Here is a 21704-nt window from a genome sequence, read left to right on the forward strand (position 1 = left end):
CGGAGGAAAAGCCGGAGAAAGTCAGGAGCAACCCAGTGCCAATGATGCCGCCTCCCAACTGGGAAAAATTGTTGATGGAGGCCGCAGAAAAGCAAAGGCCGGAGACAACTACCTAAGAAAACTTGGCCAGACCGGAGGAAGACGAGTGCCAAAGACCGAGTTCAGTAAAAATAAATCCGGTCCCACTAATAGAAGAAGTTTCGGGAAAAGCGGAATCAAACCCGGAGGAGGCCAGAGAAACCGCGACTTCAAAAATCCCATCAACCCCAAAAGTCCCATCAGCTCTAGTCCGGCACAATGCGAGACCGGCCCGAACCACTAGAAAGCCAGAACAGTACGGAGATGGGTTAGGCTTCTCCGTTGAATTGTCGAAAAACGGTCCGGAGGTCGAACTGAAAGGCAGTAAAACGGTTCTCACAGACACGACCAAAGCTTTCATTTTAAAACACTCGTTTTCTCTGGACAACGTTAGGGCACTCGAGAAGATGGACAACGATGGTAACACCTCTCTACAGGATTTATTGACTTTGGTCACAAGTAGCTTGAAAGAAGCTGAAGAAGCACTGGGTGCACCAGAGCCGGTAGGTGTGTCAGCGATCAAGGGAGATCAGGAGGGGAGGAGGCGACTACCGAGGTCAGCACGAGCTGCTCTAGAGAAGCTGTTTCCAAAGCAGATGAGGAAGACCTGGACAGAACCCTGACAGGCGAGGAGGTCTGCTAGGCGGCTAACATAAGCTCTCTCCCAAGGTCTAGATGGGAGACTGTGGTCACCGATGGAAGGAGAGTGTTGTGGAATTTTATCCTCTGAGAGCTGAGCCTAGGGCTGAGCTAAGCTGAGCCGGGCTGTGTTCACTCAAGCAGAATAACAACGTGAGAGTCAAGCCAGTCAGAGCCACGCCGAGTCTAGCTGAGTAGAGCCAAGCCGACGTGAGCTGAGTAGAGCCAAGCCACGCCAAAGTCGAGCCGGGTCAAGCCCAGCCAAGTAGAACGAGAAGCGGGGCCTACCCGCTATATAAGCCTGAACATTTGTGCTAGAAATCAGAGCTGTTCTGAGCCTGTTCATTGCCTGTTACTTGAGCATATTTGTACAACTTATGAACTAAGCAGAAAATATATGTGTAAACTTATGCACCAGTCATGTGCTAGTGGAGGAAAGTGAAGGTCACATAAAACTTTTACTCACTCAAGAATTCTCTAACCAAAGTTAACTAAACAGACAAGTAAATGGCATTCTTTCTCCCCAAAATAGGATAAAGGATATATGATGAATCAATGAATTGTATAATTTATCAGAAAATATTTGATGAGTTGCTAAACAGTTCAATTGAAAATTTGTCTTTCAGAAAAATGTTATTGTTAAACTGTAGGTCTAGTAGTTATTACAACTAGTGACAGGCTGCTTCATATTTCATCCAATATTTTTGGAATCGTATTCTAAATACGGGAAATGCACCTTTAAATTAGTTGAGCCTTTTTTGTGAAAACATATTTTAGTGTTACTTTGCATTTTGATTACAAAAAACTTCATGCAAACATAGATTAGAGAAATGCTAACATATTTATCTGTGTTGTTGATGAATTTTAGAACTTATATTGTTTGTATTAAGTCATATTCCATGTTTATGGTTTTGTTTTAGAAACCTACCACTATAAATTGTGAAGCGATCACACTATACACAACTAGATATCCATTGGCTAGCTCAGAACCAGTACAGACATCAGCTTTGAGTAGAGTTGTGTATGCAGACGGCGAAAAGGATGTATCTTTCTATGTCTATGCAGTGAATAATAAAGATCTTGTTTCTTCAAATAGTTCTGCTACTATCAGAAGCGGACCTCTCAGTGAGTGAAGCTCTTAACACTGTAAGACATGCAAGTCTGGTGTATTCAACTTTGGCTACTACCTCTAAGAGTTTGTCATGCCACTTGATGCTAAAGAAGTGTTTATGTTAGATGTATGCTAATAAGAGTACAGCAATGTCTTCTATACACTACATTGATTATGTACAATAGAAACTTGTAAGAAACTTGCGTTTATTTGTGGCTAGTCTCACGCTTTGGTGTAGGTTTAGTCTGTGTGTTGCTGACTTTATTATGTCTATTTATGTTAGGAACTAGCCTACTTAGCCATAGATTAGGTTCTTACTATTTCAATAAATTTATAAGCATTTAAGAAAGATGAAAATTGAAGTTGGTTGAAAATCAAAAACACAACTTGCATTCGCACAATGGAAAAGCTATGATGTCATATAGAATTACCTACATAAGTTGTTACTCATTACAATCACAATGGTTCACAGTTGAAAACTCATAGTTGAAAAATCTTTGTTTATAACATTCTATGAATTGGAAACTTGCCAGAACATGTTAGATTCTATTGTACACTTTGAGGTTTAATACCTGCTTATGCTATAGCAAGTAATAGCAGTTTATGTATGTGTTTATGAATTGCAGAACCCCAGGTAGCTCCTACTGAACTGTCTATCCAAGCAGACAACTCCTCTTGTGTTACAATCAGTTGGAAGCCTCCGCAGTGGCCAAATGGAGTAATCACAGGGTATCAGGTAAAATTACAAGAAAGCATTGTGAAGTATAATTATTCATTTTCTGTGTCACTTTGCATTTTATCTGATATTAACATATTAAATGTATTGCTAGTCAATGCACCCTAACACACCTTTTTCTAACCTTAGAATATTACAATATAATGCATTTTACATATGGCAGTGTTATAGGTAGCTTAAACAACTTTTTATCTGAGGTTGATAATGATCTTGATCACACACCTTCCATTGAAACTTTGAATTAATTTTTGTTTTAGTTCTACTAATTGAAGCAAACTTTTATTCATGTACATTGATACAAGTTTTTTTATTAAAGTAAGGAAAGTAAATTTTTGCAGAAAATTGTTTGCTTTATAATATTTATAGATTAGAATTTATTTCGTTAAATACAATGGTTGCTACAAATTTGAGCAATTATTATATTTTTACTCATACAGCTGTAGTCATGTATCCCCGGTGGTATCCAATGCTTTAGCAATTGTTTTCTCCTTGAAACTTTTTATTGAGTATATAATTTAATCTTTTTTTTACTATTTTAGTGCAAAACTAGCGGATAAACTAGCACTCCATGATTTGGTATCGGGAATAAAAGTAGCATACATACTCTAAATTTGTTTATATTCAGTATAAACCCAACGCAGAGAGTGGTACACAATGGACTGATATCGGAGATGTGAAAAGTAAACAAATTTGTCAGTACACACCGTATGAGAAAGTACAGTGTCAGATTAGAGCAATGAATAGTGCAGGGAATAGTGATACAGCAACTACAGATGAGATAAGAACTGACTGTACAGGTATGAAACACTAGCAAAGATTGATTACCGAAATATAATTCTGTTTGGCAACACGCTACTTCATGATCAGATTTTGCTTCCACGAGTAATTTTTCTTCTAATATAAATACAAAGAGGTGTATATGCACACTTTAGTTAATTGTGTATAATCTTGTTGCTTAAAGGTCATAAGTTCCTAATAACATTTTTACACAAAGTTTTTGGTTTATTCTGAATGTAGCAGCCATCAGCTTTCTTGTAAGAAATTAAAACTTACTTTTGTATTTAGCCATAACTTTAAATAATTACAATGTGGACCATTCATAGCAAATTAAAATTGGCAATGGTTAAAATTGATATAACTACCACTTTTAATTATTTTTTATAGTTTCTCATATTCGTTCCGGTCAAATAATTTTTGAGCAATTAACAGATTATGAATTTTAAACAGCATCTATTTATCATGGTAGTACATTTTGAATAAGTTTACTACCAGCATGGTTTCACAAGATTTTGTTTTTTATCACATTTTCATGTGGATTTTGGTGACTGAAGCTAACATGGTATGTGGGTGGGACAAATATTTTATTTTGTAAACTGTAAAGCTCTTTTGGCAGCAATAGAATTATTATCCTAAGTGTCATTAGAGGCTGTCCGATAATTGCACTTTTTACAATTTCACTAGGAAGACCCATATAAAGTTACTGTCTAGTTTGTTGGCAACCGTGTCATGTTTACATAAGCTAATATAGCTAGTTTTAACTGAAATTTAAAATCAAATGTAAAAGCTCAGGCATACTTGAAAAATTTCAGCCAAGTCTAAGGTGTATTCAACTGGCATTCTGGTTGATGCTAACAAGCAAATTTTAGTTTTTTCATGTGTATCACAGTAGACGCTCATGAAACCTAGATAATCAATTCAGGAACGTTTATATCATAGGGATTTTAGGTTATAAGAACATTAAAATACATGTGAATTGCCTAATCCATTCTGAGATCTTTTTAAACTCACCACTTTAGCCATGCAAAAAACGACAAAATTCACTTAACTCTTTTAATTTGTCGGCTCTTCCATAGTTGCAGAATTATTGATTTGCGTCATGAGCTTTTCTCCTTTTTTATGATTAATCTCACTGGTTTTATAGACCATGATTGCGGTAAATTTACAACAAGTTGATGGGAACTGCTTATTTTCGGCATTCATTTCCAACAATTTGCTTCTTTTTCTAAACAGCAAAGTCTATTTCGCAAAGTGAAGCTGATAACGACACATTTGTATGTCTACAATCAGGCAGTACAACAAAATATTTTTACTATAAAAAGCAGTTCAACCTGTTCGTCTTCTATCACTATCCAAGGGTCAAGGCTAGGATAAATATAGTTTGTAGGAGGTATACCTCCTACAAAGACTTTGACACTTATTTTCCATTCCATTTTAGTTTGCAATTTGTAGTGCTTACGTGAGCGCTAGAATTTTGCCTTCAGTCTGGTTTAGCTGTTACACTCAATAAATTGAAATAATATATGGTTTTAATCTGCTTGAACATTTTTAGATATACAAGTTTGTTTGCTGAGGTTACATAGTGACTGCCTAGTACCAAATTGATTTTGTTTGTTGATTTTGAGTTTAAGGCTTTATCTTTGTGAAGCCAGTCTATTCATGCCATCTTTTGCCAACACAAATGTTGAGTAGATACGAAATAAATTTGGCAAATGTTTTTTGTAAACTTTTAGTAGCTTTAACATTGTTTACAGCACCAACATCACCGGGCAGTCTCCAGTTTGGTAATCCTGAGGAGACAAACACCGGCAGCAAATTAAGACTCAAGTACACAGTGACATGGATGGTAGATATATTTTTAGCTGATCATCCTAATATTTCCTCTAGAGCTGCTTCAGCCTATTGCCTAAAATAGAGTTTTACCACCAGATTGCAAAGGGTTAAATTATCTGTTGATGAGTTCACTTAACAAAACATGACACTACTTTGCATTGCGTTTTGCAAACGATCACCTGGCTTTTTGTATTTTAATTTTTAACTAAACTTGTGAAAATTAACCTTTTGATAGTTATTTTTCTGTTAATCAACATAGGAGCCAAGTGAGACAAACTGTGAAAGTATATCATCATACAGTACCAGATACCCAGCATCAGGCTCTAATGTTGCACCCAGATCAGTCACAAACAGAGTTGTCTATGCAGATGGTAACATACCGATAGAGTTTCATGTAACAGCTGTGAATAATTATAACTTGGAGTCAGCAGCTGCTGTCATTTCAATTACTACTCCTGAAATGCGTGAGTTTTTTATGTATTATTGTTGTGGTACACTAGCTAGTGTACGGTAGTCAAGATATCAAATCAAACTTTCATGGAATTTTTCACTGCTTGATGAGTAGGCTTAAAACTGACGTTGCCGTATTGCAGGTCCACAACTGTCTCCAGTATATTTTAACATGAGAGTTGACAGTCCAAAATGTGTGACCTTGTCATGGGAGCCCCCAAACTGGCCCAATGGACCTATTACAGGCTATCAGGTAGATCATGTGACCCCGTTTAGATGCTGACGCAGTCAGATATGCGAGCATTTGATCTCCAAATAAGTTTACAATAATTTCTGAAAATTAATTATTACTATACTGCTCATGTATCATATCCTGAATCTATTCAGTGTTGTTCATTTACCCTCAATCCTTGGTTTCCGTTTTATCAATTCTATTAAGCAATATTTGCACTCCAGCTGTTGGAATGGCTTACAATCAATGACATTAAGAATGTAAATAGTATACCAAAGAGAACCCAACCCTACTCTCCTTCCTTCTATAGTTGTTCTAGACTCAGTTAAAAGTAAGATTAAAAATGTCATTAGGTTCGTAATCTTCAGTTAATTCTCACTAGTTATACTGTCTACTCAGTTATAAGACATTGCTGTTGGTATATTCTGAAAATTTCTTTATTATGACCAATCAGTTTCTTAGACCTTTCAATGTTTTTCTCAGCATCAACTTACTGGTCATACCATTTTTTTTGTGGTAGATGACTGAGTTGTTCTTATATCAAAGTCACTGCGGCTTGAAGGTAGAATCAATGGCTACCTTTTTTTATCTTTGGTTTAGTAGCTGGTAGTTAAATTTTAACTTGTAACTTGCATACTCAAAACACATGTAATCGACTCACTGATCTTTACTCATGGGAAAGGCCAGCTAGATTGTAAAATCAACATAAAAAATGCATTGATTTTTAAGGTAAAGCTCAAGTTAATTCATCAAAAGGATTACTATCCAGTATAATCTTACTAAGACAATATCTTGAGCACCTTTCCCTTTTTTCACTGTAGTACAAGTGTAAGGATGAGGGTTCATGGACAGACATACTAGACTCTGCAGATAAGAGAGAGTATCAACTCTGTCACTTCTCTCCATATCAAGTAGTAGAATGTGAACTAAGAGCAGTGAACAGTGCTGGAAATAGTAACTCATCTACTGCTCCCTCAGTTACTACTGACTGTGATGGTAAATTATTTTAAGGTTCAGATGCTTTTTGTCTTGTACAGTATAAAAGAAAATACTAAATTTTTTATTTTACTTATCAGAATATATCGTCATAGTAAAAAAACCTCAGAAACTCTGCTGTATATCTTAGTTTCAAGTGTAAAGTTGTTTAACTACAACTTACATATTTAATCTTCACTTCTATAAGAAGCTATTGCGTTTCTCTACTCGCTTGCAAAACACTATCCATCTCCTTCTTAAGATGAAATAAGGAATGTTAAAACAAAATTATAACTTTTTTTGCAACCCATTTCATCCAGGAAAAATCAATGATTTTTGATAATACCCGAGCATATAACCATGTAGATGTATGGTATATTGGTTAGAATGCCATGTGACTTTCAAGTGTTTTGTTCACAGTTTCAACAGCACCAGGCAATTTAAAGTTTAGTGATCCAGAGGAGGAAAACAATGAAGGCCGACAGAGACTCAAGTACAAAGTAACCTGGAAGGTAAACCTTTTTTACAACTGAACATTGATATCCACTCATCTGAATTATTTTCGGATATTCCAAAAACCTGCTGCTTCACTAGCTATAGCCTTTTAGCTAACTTTCACACATGTTTGATTGTTTTGCAGGAACCCGACGCTATCAATTGTGCTGAAATAAAAAGTTACATAATCACATATCCTAAGTCAACGTCAGAGTCAGAGTCTGTACAGAATTCTGTCTTCAACCAAGTTGTCTACGCTGATGGAGAAGAGGAGATTACTTTCTCTGTCTATGCAGTAAATAATGCTGACTTTGAATCCGTGGTCAGGTCTGTCATCATAACAAGCAAACCCCTCAGTAAGTGCAACAAACAATTTTATTCTAGCTGTCCTTATTGTCTTATAAAGTTTGTAAATGTTCACAGTAACTGCACAGAGCTGTTTGGTAACACATAATGGGCCACAAATTATCTTCCAGGCTAAAAACTTTGTAGTAGTTGCTAAGAGTTTATAAAATATTGACAGGTTTGATTGTTCATCTCTTACATTTCTGCATATTCTGAACAATGATTATTAAATGTGGACACCAGTTGGGTTTAAGCTCAAATAAATCATCCAACCGCTCGGAATTTATCTGCAAGTTTGCTTAAATGGACTGAAATCTCTTTTTTAAATTTCTATGCTTATAGTCAGCTATTTGTTTCATTATATTAATATCATGTTTCTTTTATTTGTATTCAACACTTTTTCTTTTGAAGTCAAACTTTTAGGAAAAGATTTAACAACTTTAACTTTGCTAAAATACCCATCATTTTACTTTTCCATAACAAGCCATCATTATATTACTTTGATCATACCAGGATACCAAGATCTGTTCCTTCTATAATAAAATTATTTGTCAATTAAGCCAGCAAAATTTAACTATAGCTTGCCACTAAACTTGTATACTGCTTTGATGAAGTAAGTATCGAAATACTTGCAGATGTTTACTAAATTAGACCAATAAATATTTGGATTTTCCATATTGCTCAGTTAATTTTACAAGTTAAATATATACTTGACTTGTTTGTGAAAAGTTAGTGTGTAGCTCTGCACGCTGTTCATAAATGTAATCTGATCCTCTAACATCTAATATCAGATTTTTGTTGGTATCTAACATTATAGCTTAGTTTTCTAGCTTGCCGTAACACCAAACATTTACCCACCCCAAAGCATCATGTGTCACCAAACCATGTTTGTCAAAATCATACCAAGAAGAAACTTATAAAGAAGTAAATTGTGGTGATTTATTATTTATAGACCTGGTAAAAAGTTTTAAAATAGCCTTCCAAAGGAAATTCAGTTGTACGCTCTGCTTTGAAAGTGTAATATGTCATCTAATTACTTTTGTTGTTTGTTTAGATAGGAATGTACACGTGGTTATTTATTATATATTATAGGTAAATATTTTTAATGTTATTTTTAGTTTCCCTATTTCAATAATTATGTACCATAAGCCAGGTGGTGCAATTGTGTGTGGCTATGAGCCATGAGTTGTGGCTTTAGGAGGCTTTGTATGAAATGTTTCTGATTAGTCGGTTGTTAATTAATTAGGCCATCATGGCTCTAATTACATGCAAAAAACACTTATTTGCTTGTGTTGGCATAAATATTTGTGTTGAGCCTAAGGAATATATTCTTACAGATCACCCTGTGCCGAATTTCACTTTGCAAAATTATTTTATTAATACTTATTTTTACAATTTCCCAACCATACCAGTTGTATTACAGCTACCTAGGCTTCACAAAATGTTGATCAATAAACTTCTGGTAATTATCTATTGAGTAGTAGTACTTATGATGGTGATTATTTTATTTCTAACAACAATTCTAATATTGCAAGCTGTAGTAATAGTAATAACTGAGTATCTGACTCAGAAAACAATCAGTCAGAGGCAATTGAAAGATTAATAAAATAGCCTCAAATGCGCCGTCAGGATTGGCTATTTCTTAACAACCATTTTCTGTAAACTAGCTAACCAAAATTCTGTAGTCATATATAAAGACATATTTTGGTAGTTTTCTAATCGATTATGTATTTTTAAGGTCAAAAGAGAATAGCCCACTTACTTTTCGACGCTGAGCTAAATAGGTAACTTCTTTTTGCAGATAGTCGCTTATATTGTATACTGGTCTTCCATATAGGATTAATAACTACTATGACTATGATACAGAGTCACGTATAATTCTACTTTATACAGGACCACAAATAGCTCCAACTAATGTATCGGTACAAGCAGACAATTCTTCATGTGTTACTGTCAGTTGGAAGCCACCGCTATGGCCAAATGGAAGAATCACAGGCTACCAGGTAAGGCTTGTTATGATGCATTCTTTAGTAGTTAGATTAGGTTAACATATTAGACGGATGTGCTCATGGCTTGAAACTGAACGTTATGAACATTAACAGTCATTATGGGTAATAACCATTAACATTGCTGGTGCTTATTGGTATATTGTCAAACCAGTCCATTACCTCCATGGTATTTTGCTAAACATTGTAATATATGCTAGTTAGTGTACTTCATCGTTCTAGTATTCATGTACTAGCATTCATCATAATTGTTGTGATCGATGTTGCTTGACTATCTTAGAGCAATTACAATATAACACCCGAGTCTCTGCATCAAAATACAATCTTATCCTAGCTAGTGAACAAGATATTATACTCATGCAAAAAAGTCTACTTTTTTTAACTCTACTTTTTAACTCCAACCAAACAGAGCAGAAAAAGATTGGTGTAACTCCTTTGATATCGCAATGAGATTGTTTGATTGGGGGTGAACTTGTGAGTTGGTTGGAATATTCTTACTGAACAAGATTACCCAGAAATTTAGTAGCTCAATTGTTTGGCTTATACCAGAACAACAACCTAAGGACCCTGAGAGACACTACGAAAACATAGAGCTAATGAAAAAGAACTCTGTGCCATCTCTCAAAACTGCAGCTTATGCCTCACCATAAAACAAATAAATAAGTAGCCAATTTTCTGGCTGTAACACTGGACCTGAGAAACGGAGCATATGCATCTTACAGCCAGCTAAACAACGAGCTAAAACATGAGAATAGCAAGTTCAACTAATCTCCTCCTCAAGCCTCCTTTGCAACACACTGGATGTATTGAACAAATGGCTTTGCAACAAGACATGCAACGCAAAAGTATTTCACCAAGTGATCTCAAAATGTCATAAAACACTAGAAGAAAATAGACCCAACTTTACAGTACAGCAAACACTCTTATAATTTATACCTCTGATAATGTAAATTCCAGATTATGTAAAAAAAGTATGTGAATTTTTATTTAGGTGTAATACGACATAAAAAATTCCCTATAACATAAAGTGTCACGTCGATTAAGTTCTCAAATTTGATTTGAATATTACTCTATCTCGCTACATTTGCAATAAAAAAATTGTGTGCGTATTGCGTCATATCTATTATATATATACAGCTTTCTCGACATTGTAATTCGTCGCGATAGTTCATCAGATGTGTTGACAATACGGAGAACAGTTGCTACACAACTGCTGATAAACACAAAGTTGATCGAATAGTGCAAGTGTTGCAGCGTCGGTTTACCAATATGAATGTTGACGAGTTAGAGTATTATCGAAAGTTCTCTTTTATCCTAACATTGACTCTTGGGTACATGTAGACCAGTGTCGTATAGTTTCACAGAGTCCCGTGACCAAAAGCCAGAAACAAAAACGCTTGATTCCAAACATACCTGATCAAGATACGGATCTCTAATGGAATATTCTTACCTCGCTCTCAACATCTCACTCTTTTGCATTTACATTATTTTATTACAAAAAAATCATTTTTAGTTTCTTGTAGGAAATTTTGTCCTTTTTCAAATGGTGTATAATACAACAATCAATTTCAAAGCGACTGCCCATGGGAGTAATTTTTGTTGGTTAGTGTTGCGGCCTCTCCATTATAACTTATATAAACAATAGTGGGCGTGGCTTGCTTGTTTGGAGCCCGCGAGATCTGATATGCGCATCCGTTAACAGCAAATTTATGTGAAGTTATACAGCTCTGTACTGGCAGAGTCATATAGTTTTACAAAGTCTTGTGACCAAAACAGGAAACAAAAACGTCCGATTCCAAACAAACCCGATCGACATACTGATCTTTAATGGAATATTCATACCTCGCTCTCAATACCGCTCTTTTTTGCATTTACTTTACTTTTTCACAAAAACTTTATTAGCAATTTTTTGTAGGAAATTTTGTTTTCTTTCAAATGGTTTATGATACAACAATCAATTTTAAAGCGACTTATAATGGGTGTAGTTTTTGTTGATTAATTTTGCGGCCTCTCCATTATAACTTATATAAAAATAGTAGGCGTGGCCTGCTTTTTTGGAATCGAGCGAGCTCCCGTATACGCTTCTGTTGGTCACGAGACTCAGAGAAACTATACGGCTCTGCATGAAGACGGCGAACAGGTCATACCGCTTTTTGTTATCAAAATAAATTGTTGTTTTGCTTTAATGTAAAATACTTTTTGTTAGTTTTACTTTGCAGAATAGACTTGGTTCTTTAGAAAAAATGAGCAAACCATTGTAAATGAACGTCGAAGATCTGCACTACCAATCAACTTATTGTAAAAATTACAACAATTCTGATCAATATCATGCTCTATAAAACCAGTTAGATCAATAAAAAAAGAGAAAAGTTCTCGAGGCAAACCAATAATTCTGCAGTTGCAGTACAGCCCACAAATTAGAAGAGTTAAGTCAAGCTTTTTTGCATGGTCAACGGGAAGGGTTTGGAAAGATTTTGAAAAGGATTAGGCAATTTACATGTCTTTTACTGTTCTTATCCTTAATTTTTTCGTGACGTCATTTTATCGTTGTCGGCCATTTTTATAGACAATTTTATCGTTAAACACACAAAGCTTTTGCAATGAACTTTGGAAAAAGATGCTTTTGTTTTATTTTATTATAGTATCAAACCAACACCAAAAAGTACAATTAAATAAAATAAAAGCAATCGTCTCCTACCAATATGGCGGCTTTTTCTTGAGTGAGCGCATGTGCAAACGGCTTGATGACGTCAAAAACAATGATGGATAGTGTAAATTACCTATAACCAAAATGTTCCTGGAATGGTTTATTTACGTAGTAGGAGCATCTACTGTACGTTAAAAAGATTAAACCAAAGCTGACAAAAATCATTTAAATGGATGATTATATGGTTCAATCTTCCTTATGGTAAAAGCTATAACTCTTACATTGAGAAGCAGCTGTTCAGATCTAAAGTCAAAGTTCACCACAAACAACAAACTGTTCTAAGCTCTTCAAAAAATGCCATAAAACGGACTGGTTGTTGCACATAATATGTGCAACTGTAATATGTTATATTATAACATGGAGGCAATTATCAACAGCCATAAGAAACAACAGGTAAATGAAAAGATCAACACAAATAATCAACAGTGTAACTGGAAAGAACCCCGACAGTGTCTACTCAGAGGTAAATTTTTGACCAGAAACGCCATATACCAGGCAATCGTTGCAACCAAAAGTGCAAGGCAGCCAGTGCAAAGTACATTGGATTGACGTCATCAACATTTAAATACAAGCATGCTAACCACAAGTTGTATAGTTTTGTTGTTTGTATCCTTGAAATTGACAATATAGCTGAAAGTTAAGTATAAACTGTTCTTAAAATTTCAAACTATTCACAGATTTAGCTTCATTCCTCTCTTTGGTCACACTTAGTTTAAATTAGGTAATTACCTGTTAGATAATTAGTTTGTCTTAAAGCTTAGATAGGTTGCACCAACTGCTATAGCTGATTTTTATGTTATGATTTATTTCCTCTATTTAGTATAAACCCAACACAGAGACTGGTACTCAATGGACTAACACTGGAGATGTGAGAAGTGTACAGATCTGTCAATACTCCCCTTATGAGAGTGTTCAGTGTGAAATTAGAGCAAGGAATAGTGCGGGAAAAAGTGATACAGCTACTACTGATGAGATAAGAACTGATTGCACAGGTACAGACATCTGTTCTAAGTGATTGTTGATTACTGAAATGATTTTATTGCATGCCACCTTACGCATGCCCCATAATTAATCTTCTTATAGTTGTACTTACACTATGTTTTCAAAAGGCAAAAATCAAGTAGGAAAATTAATAAAATGAAGCCTCAACATATAAACTTGATCTATGCCAGTAGTCCTTTGTATAAATAACCTGGATGTTGAAAAATATTATTGCAACAACACGCTGTAGTTGGTTTAATTTATTTCACATCTCAAAAACTGTATGAATGTTGTGGGTAACATACAACATTAAGACATGTTTGTTATATAAAACCCTTTAAAATGGTTAATAGAGAACTAGCTTTGATGATACATGAGAAAGATGGTGCATAGTATGTGGTGGTGATAAAAGTGTGAGTAGTAGGGTCCGAGCTAGTGTGAGTTTAACTTTATAAACTCTAAATTTATTCGCTATGCTTTATTTTGCGAAATATAACACACTTTTATCTGTTTCACAATAGCCACTGGCTCGCTTGATATAATTTTTTTATAAATTGTTTTATTTATTAATTAATTGTCTTTTTCATTTTTACACTCTTCTTGAATTCTATAATTTTATGATAATGAAAGAAAGTTTTAAACCACTGTTTAGTATCATTCCAGCACAATGAAACCAAGCTATAAGAATGACATCTGCAAACATAAAGGCTAATCTTTACGAAAGTGCAATTTCTGACAAGCTGAGCATCATATGTTTGGAATTATTTCAGACAAGCAAGCACAGTCGTCTTTGCTCGAGTGAAACATACAAGCTGAATTTTTATTTTTTTCTAGTAATTTTTTAATAAATACAACAAACAAATAAATAAAACAAACATGAATAAGAAAAACAAATCAAAAAGAGTTTTTTAATCTATCATCTTTTTTAATAGAATTAAACAAAGTCAAAACTTATAAATACTTTGTTATTAATACACCAAATAATCAGGATAGACCTTTCTTGTAAACCTTGTTTTGTGACCTTCTAGTTGAAACGTACATGGATAAATTAATTGGACTTCTTACTTTTAACATTTTTTGAGAGCTATTAGAAGGAGCATCCATAAACAGTCATGCAGTTATGTCCAATTGTTTATTGAACAATTGTAAAAAAATAAAAGTAAAGTTCAGGTAAATCATTAATGTACAAAATTTAGCTAAACACTTGTAGAAAAATTTAAAGTAACAGTCAGGAATAATCAATAATTTGATATACTCAGTTATTGAATTGATATATTTATTTGTTATCTTTTTGACACTTATGGACTGGTTAAATAAGAGATTTAGAAAAGTTCTGTAGGCTTTGAAAAGAATATTATGAAAGTAATGGAACATTGTTAGAAGTTTACAGTGAAAGTCATAAGTGCTATTAAATGTATCTTTCATTTTGTGAAATATAGTGTTAAATTTATCACTTCATACAGATTGCATGAAAACGTCTTTCTACTATTTTTGAGGAAAAATAAAGTTGGAAAAAGTAAATATTTTGTAGCTTTCTAGGATTTATTAGTTTTGTGTCAAATCTTCCATGAGTAACAGCCAAAGTTTTTGTAAAAGAAAAAACACAAGCCCGCTCTCTTCTTTTCCTTTTATTAATACCAAATTTTAGGTTTAATACAAACTATTCTTATTTTTTACATACATCAAGTTGAGAATACTTTTGTCATGTTCTTATTTTCACCGCAATGTTCTTAAAGTATTGAAATATCTAAAAATATCTAATAAAGATATCCAATCCTTTTTGCAAAAATGTCAAAATATCAAGGAAAGATCACAATTTTTTTCAAAAAACAGTTTCTTTTCTGTTTTTCAGTCAGAATATTACATTACACCACATATCTAATGAAAATTTCCAAAAAATTATCAGTGTTTTTCATGCTAAAATCATGTTAAAACTGGCTCCATTTTTAATAAACAAATCAAATTTGTAGGAAGTTGATATCAATTATAGGAAAATACTATAATTATTAAGAATTTTCTAAATTAGTAGAAGGTGAGTTTTTATAATAGAATATTCATAACTTTAAAAATGCTGCTTGACTAAACGTCGCATGAAAATATTTAGGTGTGATCGTTTCATGTTGCTTTTAAAAAGATTGTGTGTTAAGATGATCATATATTAATGCTTGACTGTATCTTATAGCTCCAATTTTATGTGAAATAAGTTTCAACATGTTATAGTTAATAGAGAACAAGAGTCATCTGTATATCTTGTCAATGAGCTGTTTCATTACTGAAGGCTACCTAGTGTCCACCTATGTTTAGTTTTAAATTCAATTTAATACAATACTAGATAGTTAATGATAGGCACATTGAAGATATGCTGATAAGTAAGAGTGATTTGATTGTAGCCTCCTCAGTACCTCAAGATGTTACTTTTGGACAGCCTAATATAGTTCAAAGGAGCGGTAGGGATATGTTGATGTACACTGTGAAATGGCAGGTGAGCTATTCTGATCTAAAATGCAGTGCTACTTGGTTTTTATTAATCAAACATAGACCTTAAATAGACCCAACTTTAGTCTTCAAGTTTATTAAGGCCATTAAGTGAAAATTTATTTGTATCAGTTAGGTGTATCAAAAGTTTGAAGACCTTTTGGGATAATTTTATTAATTTGATTTATTTAGTAAGTTCTTTTATTAAATGATGATCGACGTATAAAGTTTATCACAGTTGTTAATTAGTCTTTCAACCATGTTTCAAGTATCTTCATGTGAACCAATCTGTTAACATCATGTTATGTAGCTTAGTCCTTCACATTTTAAAGTCTGTCATAGAACTATCTTCATGTAGACCAATCTACTAACAATATGCTATGTGTTTAGGTCGTTTGCATGTTACAGATTGCCATTGAACTGTCTTCATGTGAACCAATCTGCAAACACCAAGTTACTCATCAGTCTTGCGCATAGAATGACCAGTTTTTTAATTCATAAGTTTTGATATAAGTTTAGCATTGATAACTAAGAAATTCGAAATCATTTCAAACAATGTTTTTAAGCATAGTGTCGACTTCCTATCATAATAAATTGGTATGCTAACCATATACATCGAGCATTGTTGATCATACTACCCACATACAGTTGTATTTTAAAGTATAGGTCAAAGTTTAGATCTGAGTTTATAGGGGTGTGGCTATCAGTTAGTATAATTTTTATTACGTCCCATTTTCAAATTTGACATTTATGTGTGCAACGTATAGGTTAGTGTATACGACCTTCAGACTGTATTTATGATGATTGTTTTTGCTCATTACAGGAACCAAAATATATAAATTGTGAAAGTGTAACATCCTACAATACCAGATATCCCGCCTTAGATTCTAATGTAACATTCAGATCAGCTACAAGCAGAGATGTCTATGCAGATGGTAACAGACCAGTGGAGTTTCATGTAACAGCTGTGAATAATGATAACTTGGAGTCAGCAACTGTTGTCATTTCAATTACTACTCCTGAAATACGTAAGTTGTTAATGATGAGTTATACATGTAGTTAGAGAATTGTTTGTATCATCAGCTGATATATGAGGTAAGCATAATAGTAATATTATATGAATTCACAACCACAAATGAGAAGATCTGGTAAATTTACTGTTGAGTAGATTGCATTACCTAAAGGCTGGTTCACACTGCATATATCGCCACATATCAGCAAATATTTGGCGTTCATTGTCAATTATGTGAACAATAAATTGATGACATCGACAAAGCAACGCAAATATGTCAGGAAAATTAGCAGCTGTCCAACTTTCCCAATATTTTGCACAATATTAGCATTTTGTACAATGATATCCATTTTGGCGATAGCTCGCGGTCACTAGTAGTGTGATTTATTTCTTTTTTTACATGATAGTCACTGAGGAACTAGTATTTGATGCAAGCACACAAAAACAAAGAGGCTTCTTCGGGAAAAATAAAATAAAAACCGATAAAACTACATCTTGTAGTGCTTGATGATGCAAGCTTCGATGGGTTTGTGGTAACCTGAACATTGTTATCATGAACAGTCATCAAACTATTGTGACGTCAATGCCAAGATATGGTGATGTAATGTGAACCAGCTTTAAGAATGTCCAAGGGCTTTGGTCATCTGCCATCATGTATTTGGATTGTTCTTGTTGGGGATTTGTGATAGAGAACCATTTTTACATTGCATTTACACAGTTACACGTCAGGGGTTCTTGATATGTTTGACTGCATGGCTTTTGCCTATTGCTGATCATGTAGTATTAGATGACAAATACTGCAGGAGATCAGTTCACATTAGTTTCATTGGTATTGCCTATTGTTATCAGAATATAGGTGAGTCTTTGACATTTATTAGTGAACTATTATTACATGAACTTGTAAATTATTGCATAATTTAAGTTTTGCTATCCATTGACAGAACAAATGATTAGGACATCTTATGGATCCTTTAGTCAAAAATGTGAGACCTCTGATATTGTGCCAATTAGTTATGCATGAAACCAAATCATCTCAAAACTGACCTTGTTAATCAGTTTGACCAACCATAAGGACTAAAATCATTGCTTGTCAGCCAAGTGGTCAGCAATTGCAAGTACCGCAACTTGCAAGGGGGAAATGTGAGAGACTGAAAGGTGAAAATTTAGGAGTTATTAACAACTTCTAAATTGTGTTGGAAACAGTTTGTTTCAAAATGGTTTATTCAACTATCACAATAGTTCCCCTTGCATGTTCCTGTATCAAAACTTTAACTTTGAATAAGAATGAGTCTGGAATGTTCTATTACAGGTCCCCAGCTTTATCCCAGGTCTTTTTACACAACTGTCACCAGTTCAAGATGTGTAACCATTTTATGGCAGCCTCCTCTATGGCCCAACGGACCAATCACAGGATATCAGGTTAATTATGCGTGGTCTAAGAGTATTTTAGATTAATATGTGTGTTTATGTTGGTTAAAATGTATATACGGTTACACTATAACTCTTATGTATTGAGTCTGACACCTTATAATAAAGTTCATCAAAGGCTGCTCCAGTTATCACATTGTTAAGGCAAGGTCTGCAGGTAATATTTCAGATGCCATGAATACATATAACATAAATATATTTCCCTATCGTGTGCCTACATTATTACGCAATGTAGGATATTTAAGTTTTGTAAAATCATGTTCTGAATTACTGCAATTTTTATAAAAAATTGAAGCTGTTCTTTTCATGATCTATTCATGCTCGTTGACTGAAAGATTAAACCTGGTTGTTGTCATTTAGTAATCATAATATCAACATAATTAATTTTTTTAAGTTTTCAAAGTTATTTGAGTTTGTTTAAATTTATATTAAGCTTCAGAGTTATACAGTGTAGATAGAGACGATTTTCAAGGAAGTGATTCCCCTTATTGTAGCTCTAAATCAGTAGTTCTTAACCTTTTTTGCCCAATTTCCCTCTTTCCAAACCTAAAGACAGAACTTCCTCTCCTCCCAACTCTTTCAAATAATGCACTGCAACTAGATAGTGAACTTTATTTACATATATAACTTAAATAGCTATATGTACATGTATATATCCATTTATTACAGTCATATTTACATGGAATATTAAAAATGAATTTATATTGAAACTCAATTATCTATCATTGTAAGACATTCAGCAGACTAGGGCGATTTCTGAGTTTGTTTGGAGCTGACCAGAATTTTGATGTTAAGAGTTGTTGTAAATAGGGCACACCGTAGGTCAGCTTTTACTTCCAGACGGTTTTTAGATTTGCTCTTTATGGTTAGCATTGCTGAAAATGCTGACTCGCAAAGATATATGGAAGCAAATGATATGAGCATCTTGAAAGCGGCCAGGCTTATGTTTGGATACAATTTTTGGGCCTGAACACAAAAGTGCTCTATTGATAGCTCCTTGAAGTCATCTTTCAATGCAGAGTTGTTTGTCAGCTCCAAAAACTCCTCCTGAAGCTGTTCTGAGATCTCGTGGAGATTGCGCCTGAAAGGGTCTTGGGTTAGGCTCATCAATTGCTCTTTCCTAAAATCTAACTTTGGAAAATATCTCTCAAACTCTGCTATCAAGCTGTTCACGTGATGCTTTATGTCGGTTAGCAAAGAAGCGGAAGAAGCTGTCTTATCAACTAATGAATGCAGAAATGGAACTGAAACTCTTACAATCCCAGTAGCCAGTCTTTCCACCCAGAGTTTGAGCTTGTCCTTGAATGCATTGATACTATTAGTTACATTCAACACATTTCTGTCTCTACCTTGCATATTTGTGTTCACTTCATTGATTGAGCCTTCCACCCTCATTGAAGCCAGTAGTTTGGGTTTGTTATGAGTTTTCAAGAACTTATTGATCTCTGCTCGTAGATTGAAGAAATGCAGAAGCATGTTACCGTTTGATAACCATCGAACTTTGGTGTGGAACAATAGTGATGAGTGCACAGCATCCATATCTTTGCATAACTTGTGGAAGAGACGTGTTTGCAAGGCAGAGCCTTTGATAAAGTTTACTACTTTAATCACTGAAGAAAGGTGTTCCTGCAATCTTTTGAGAAGAGGTTTTGCTGCTAGCGCTTGCCTGTGAATAAAGCAATGAGTACTCACCAGTAAAGGATTATTTTCTTTTACCAACTGTGCAAATCCAGCACGACAGCCAAGCATGGCTGGAGCACCATCAGTGCAGCCTCCAATTAGTTTGCCCCAGTCCAGATGTACTTTGCTGAAGAAGTCGTTAACCAGGTTCAAAACAAGGTTGCTAACAGGTTCATAACAAGGATAAACGAGGTTGCTAGCAACATCAGTGAACTGATCAAGTTGAATGGCAAACATGGGAGATGACTTGATCTTTTTAATTACTTGCCTCTTTATGTCCGCAGACATATCATCGATCCTCGATTTCACTGTGTTGTCTTAAATTAAGTCGATAAATCAAATATCTTTTGAGCGGCTGTGTCTCCGAGAATAATCTTAGTACACTCCAGTAGACAAGGTTTAACTAATGATTCACCAATGGTGTGTGGCTTCTAATCTCTGGCGATACGGTAATACAGAGCATAGGATGCCTCGGTAGTGACCTGTGCCTGAATATAAAAGCTGCCAGTAGAATCTAGTTTTTCCCGCTTGAGTTCTCTCTCTTCAGCTTCAAAGAACGGCTTTGATTTATCCATGTGTTCTGCATGTTTATTTCTTAAGTTTCACTTAAGTTGATGTGGTTTCATGGAGTCGTTAGCGAGCACTTTCATGCATAAAACACATTCTGGTACTTCGATGCCATATGGGATACGCAATCAAAATATTTGAATTCGTTCAATATCTACATGAGCAAAACATCATACATATGTTAGGCTACAGAGCAAATTGTCAAAATATTATACGTTTATGCAAACCAAATCGGTAACTGAACAATTAATATTGCAGGTATGTATATATATGCATGTAGTGTAGCAATCTTACTTTTCCCAGTGTTAGATCTTGGCTTTGTTGAAACTACTGAAAATCATTCACTCCTCGCTGCCCTTCATATAAGAAAGATTGGTGCCACGGAAATCCCATTTGGCAAACTGCCAAATTCCCCGCCTAAAATCCCAAAGTTTTCCCCTGGGGTGAACTCCCCCTGGTGAAGAACCACTGCTCTAAGTGTTTGTTCAGTTAGAAAAAGGCAAAAGAACGTTTCTTAGTTAATATACAAAAATAAACATGCCAAATGAAAAATACTTTTCGTAATTTGAAGTACTCAGTTTTAGTGGCGTTTTCTTAAATTGGTAATTTTTTATTTAATTAATAATAATTTGGCAAATCTTGTACAACAATTTCCCTTCTGCCATTGTAGTACAAGTGTAATATTGAGGGTTCATGGACAGATATAGAAGACTCTGCAGCTAAGAGAGAGTATCAACTCTGTCAATTCTCTCCATATCAAGTAGTAGAATGTGAACTAAGAGCAGTGAACAATGCTGGAAATAGTAACTCAGCTACTGCTCCTTCAGTCACTACTTACTGTGATGGTGAGCTACCTTAAGAATCCTATAAATCTATATATGTTTGGTATTATCATAGTTGTCAATGGTATCTTATTTTCTAATAATGTCCATCTCTAAATTTCATGTTGATGCTGTTGCCCTGATGACTTTGACTATAGATTAATGTTGTTTTTATTCCATGGCTAATCTTTAATATAACTTTATTTTTATGGCTGTTCTCTTTGACGTTATAGTGCCACTTAATATACAATATCATGCATTTTCATGTTTTTTATTGCCTTTTAAATTATGTTTATTATGATAAACAGAATTTATTGATGTTTAGAATTAATCAGATGCACACAAAAACTTACAAG

General features: G+C 34.4%; 2 protein-coding genes across 2 annotated transcripts; one reads left to right on the forward strand and one right to left on the reverse strand.

Moving 5' to 3' along the window:
• Positions 1 to 485: 485 nt before the first annotated feature.
• Positions 486 to 18276, forward strand: LOC137390212 (receptor-type tyrosine-protein phosphatase delta-like). The gene is made up of 16 exons (XM_068076523.1): positions 486 to 581; positions 1638 to 1842; positions 2455 to 2564; positions 3190 to 3361; positions 5096 to 5187; positions 5434 to 5638; positions 5768 to 5877; positions 6678 to 6852; positions 7252 to 7343; positions 7472 to 7653; positions 9509 to 9674; positions 13205 to 13376; positions 15756 to 15847; positions 16664 to 16868; positions 17702 to 17708; positions 18162 to 18276. Exons 1-16 carry the CDS (start codon positions 486 to 488, stop codon positions 18274 to 18276), a joined length of 2196 nt encoding a protein of 731 aa, XP_067932624.1.
• A 748-nt stretch (positions 18277 to 19024) lies between these two features.
• On the reverse strand, positions 19025 to 20248 carry LOC137390220 (SCAN domain-containing protein 3-like). Its single transcript, XM_068076533.1, has one exon. The coding sequence runs from the start codon at positions 20246 to 20248 to the stop codon at positions 19025 to 19027; it is 1224 nt and encodes a 407-aa protein (XP_067932634.1).
• Positions 20249 to 21704: the final 1456 nt, after the last annotated feature.

Source organism: Watersipora subatra, chromosome 1 (assembly GCF_963576615.1).
Source record: "Watersipora subatra chromosome 1, tzWatSuba1.1, whole genome shotgun sequence".
In the NCBI taxonomy this organism is placed as follows: Eukaryota; Metazoa; Bryozoa; class Gymnolaemata; order Cheilostomatida; family Watersiporidae; genus Watersipora; species Watersipora subatra.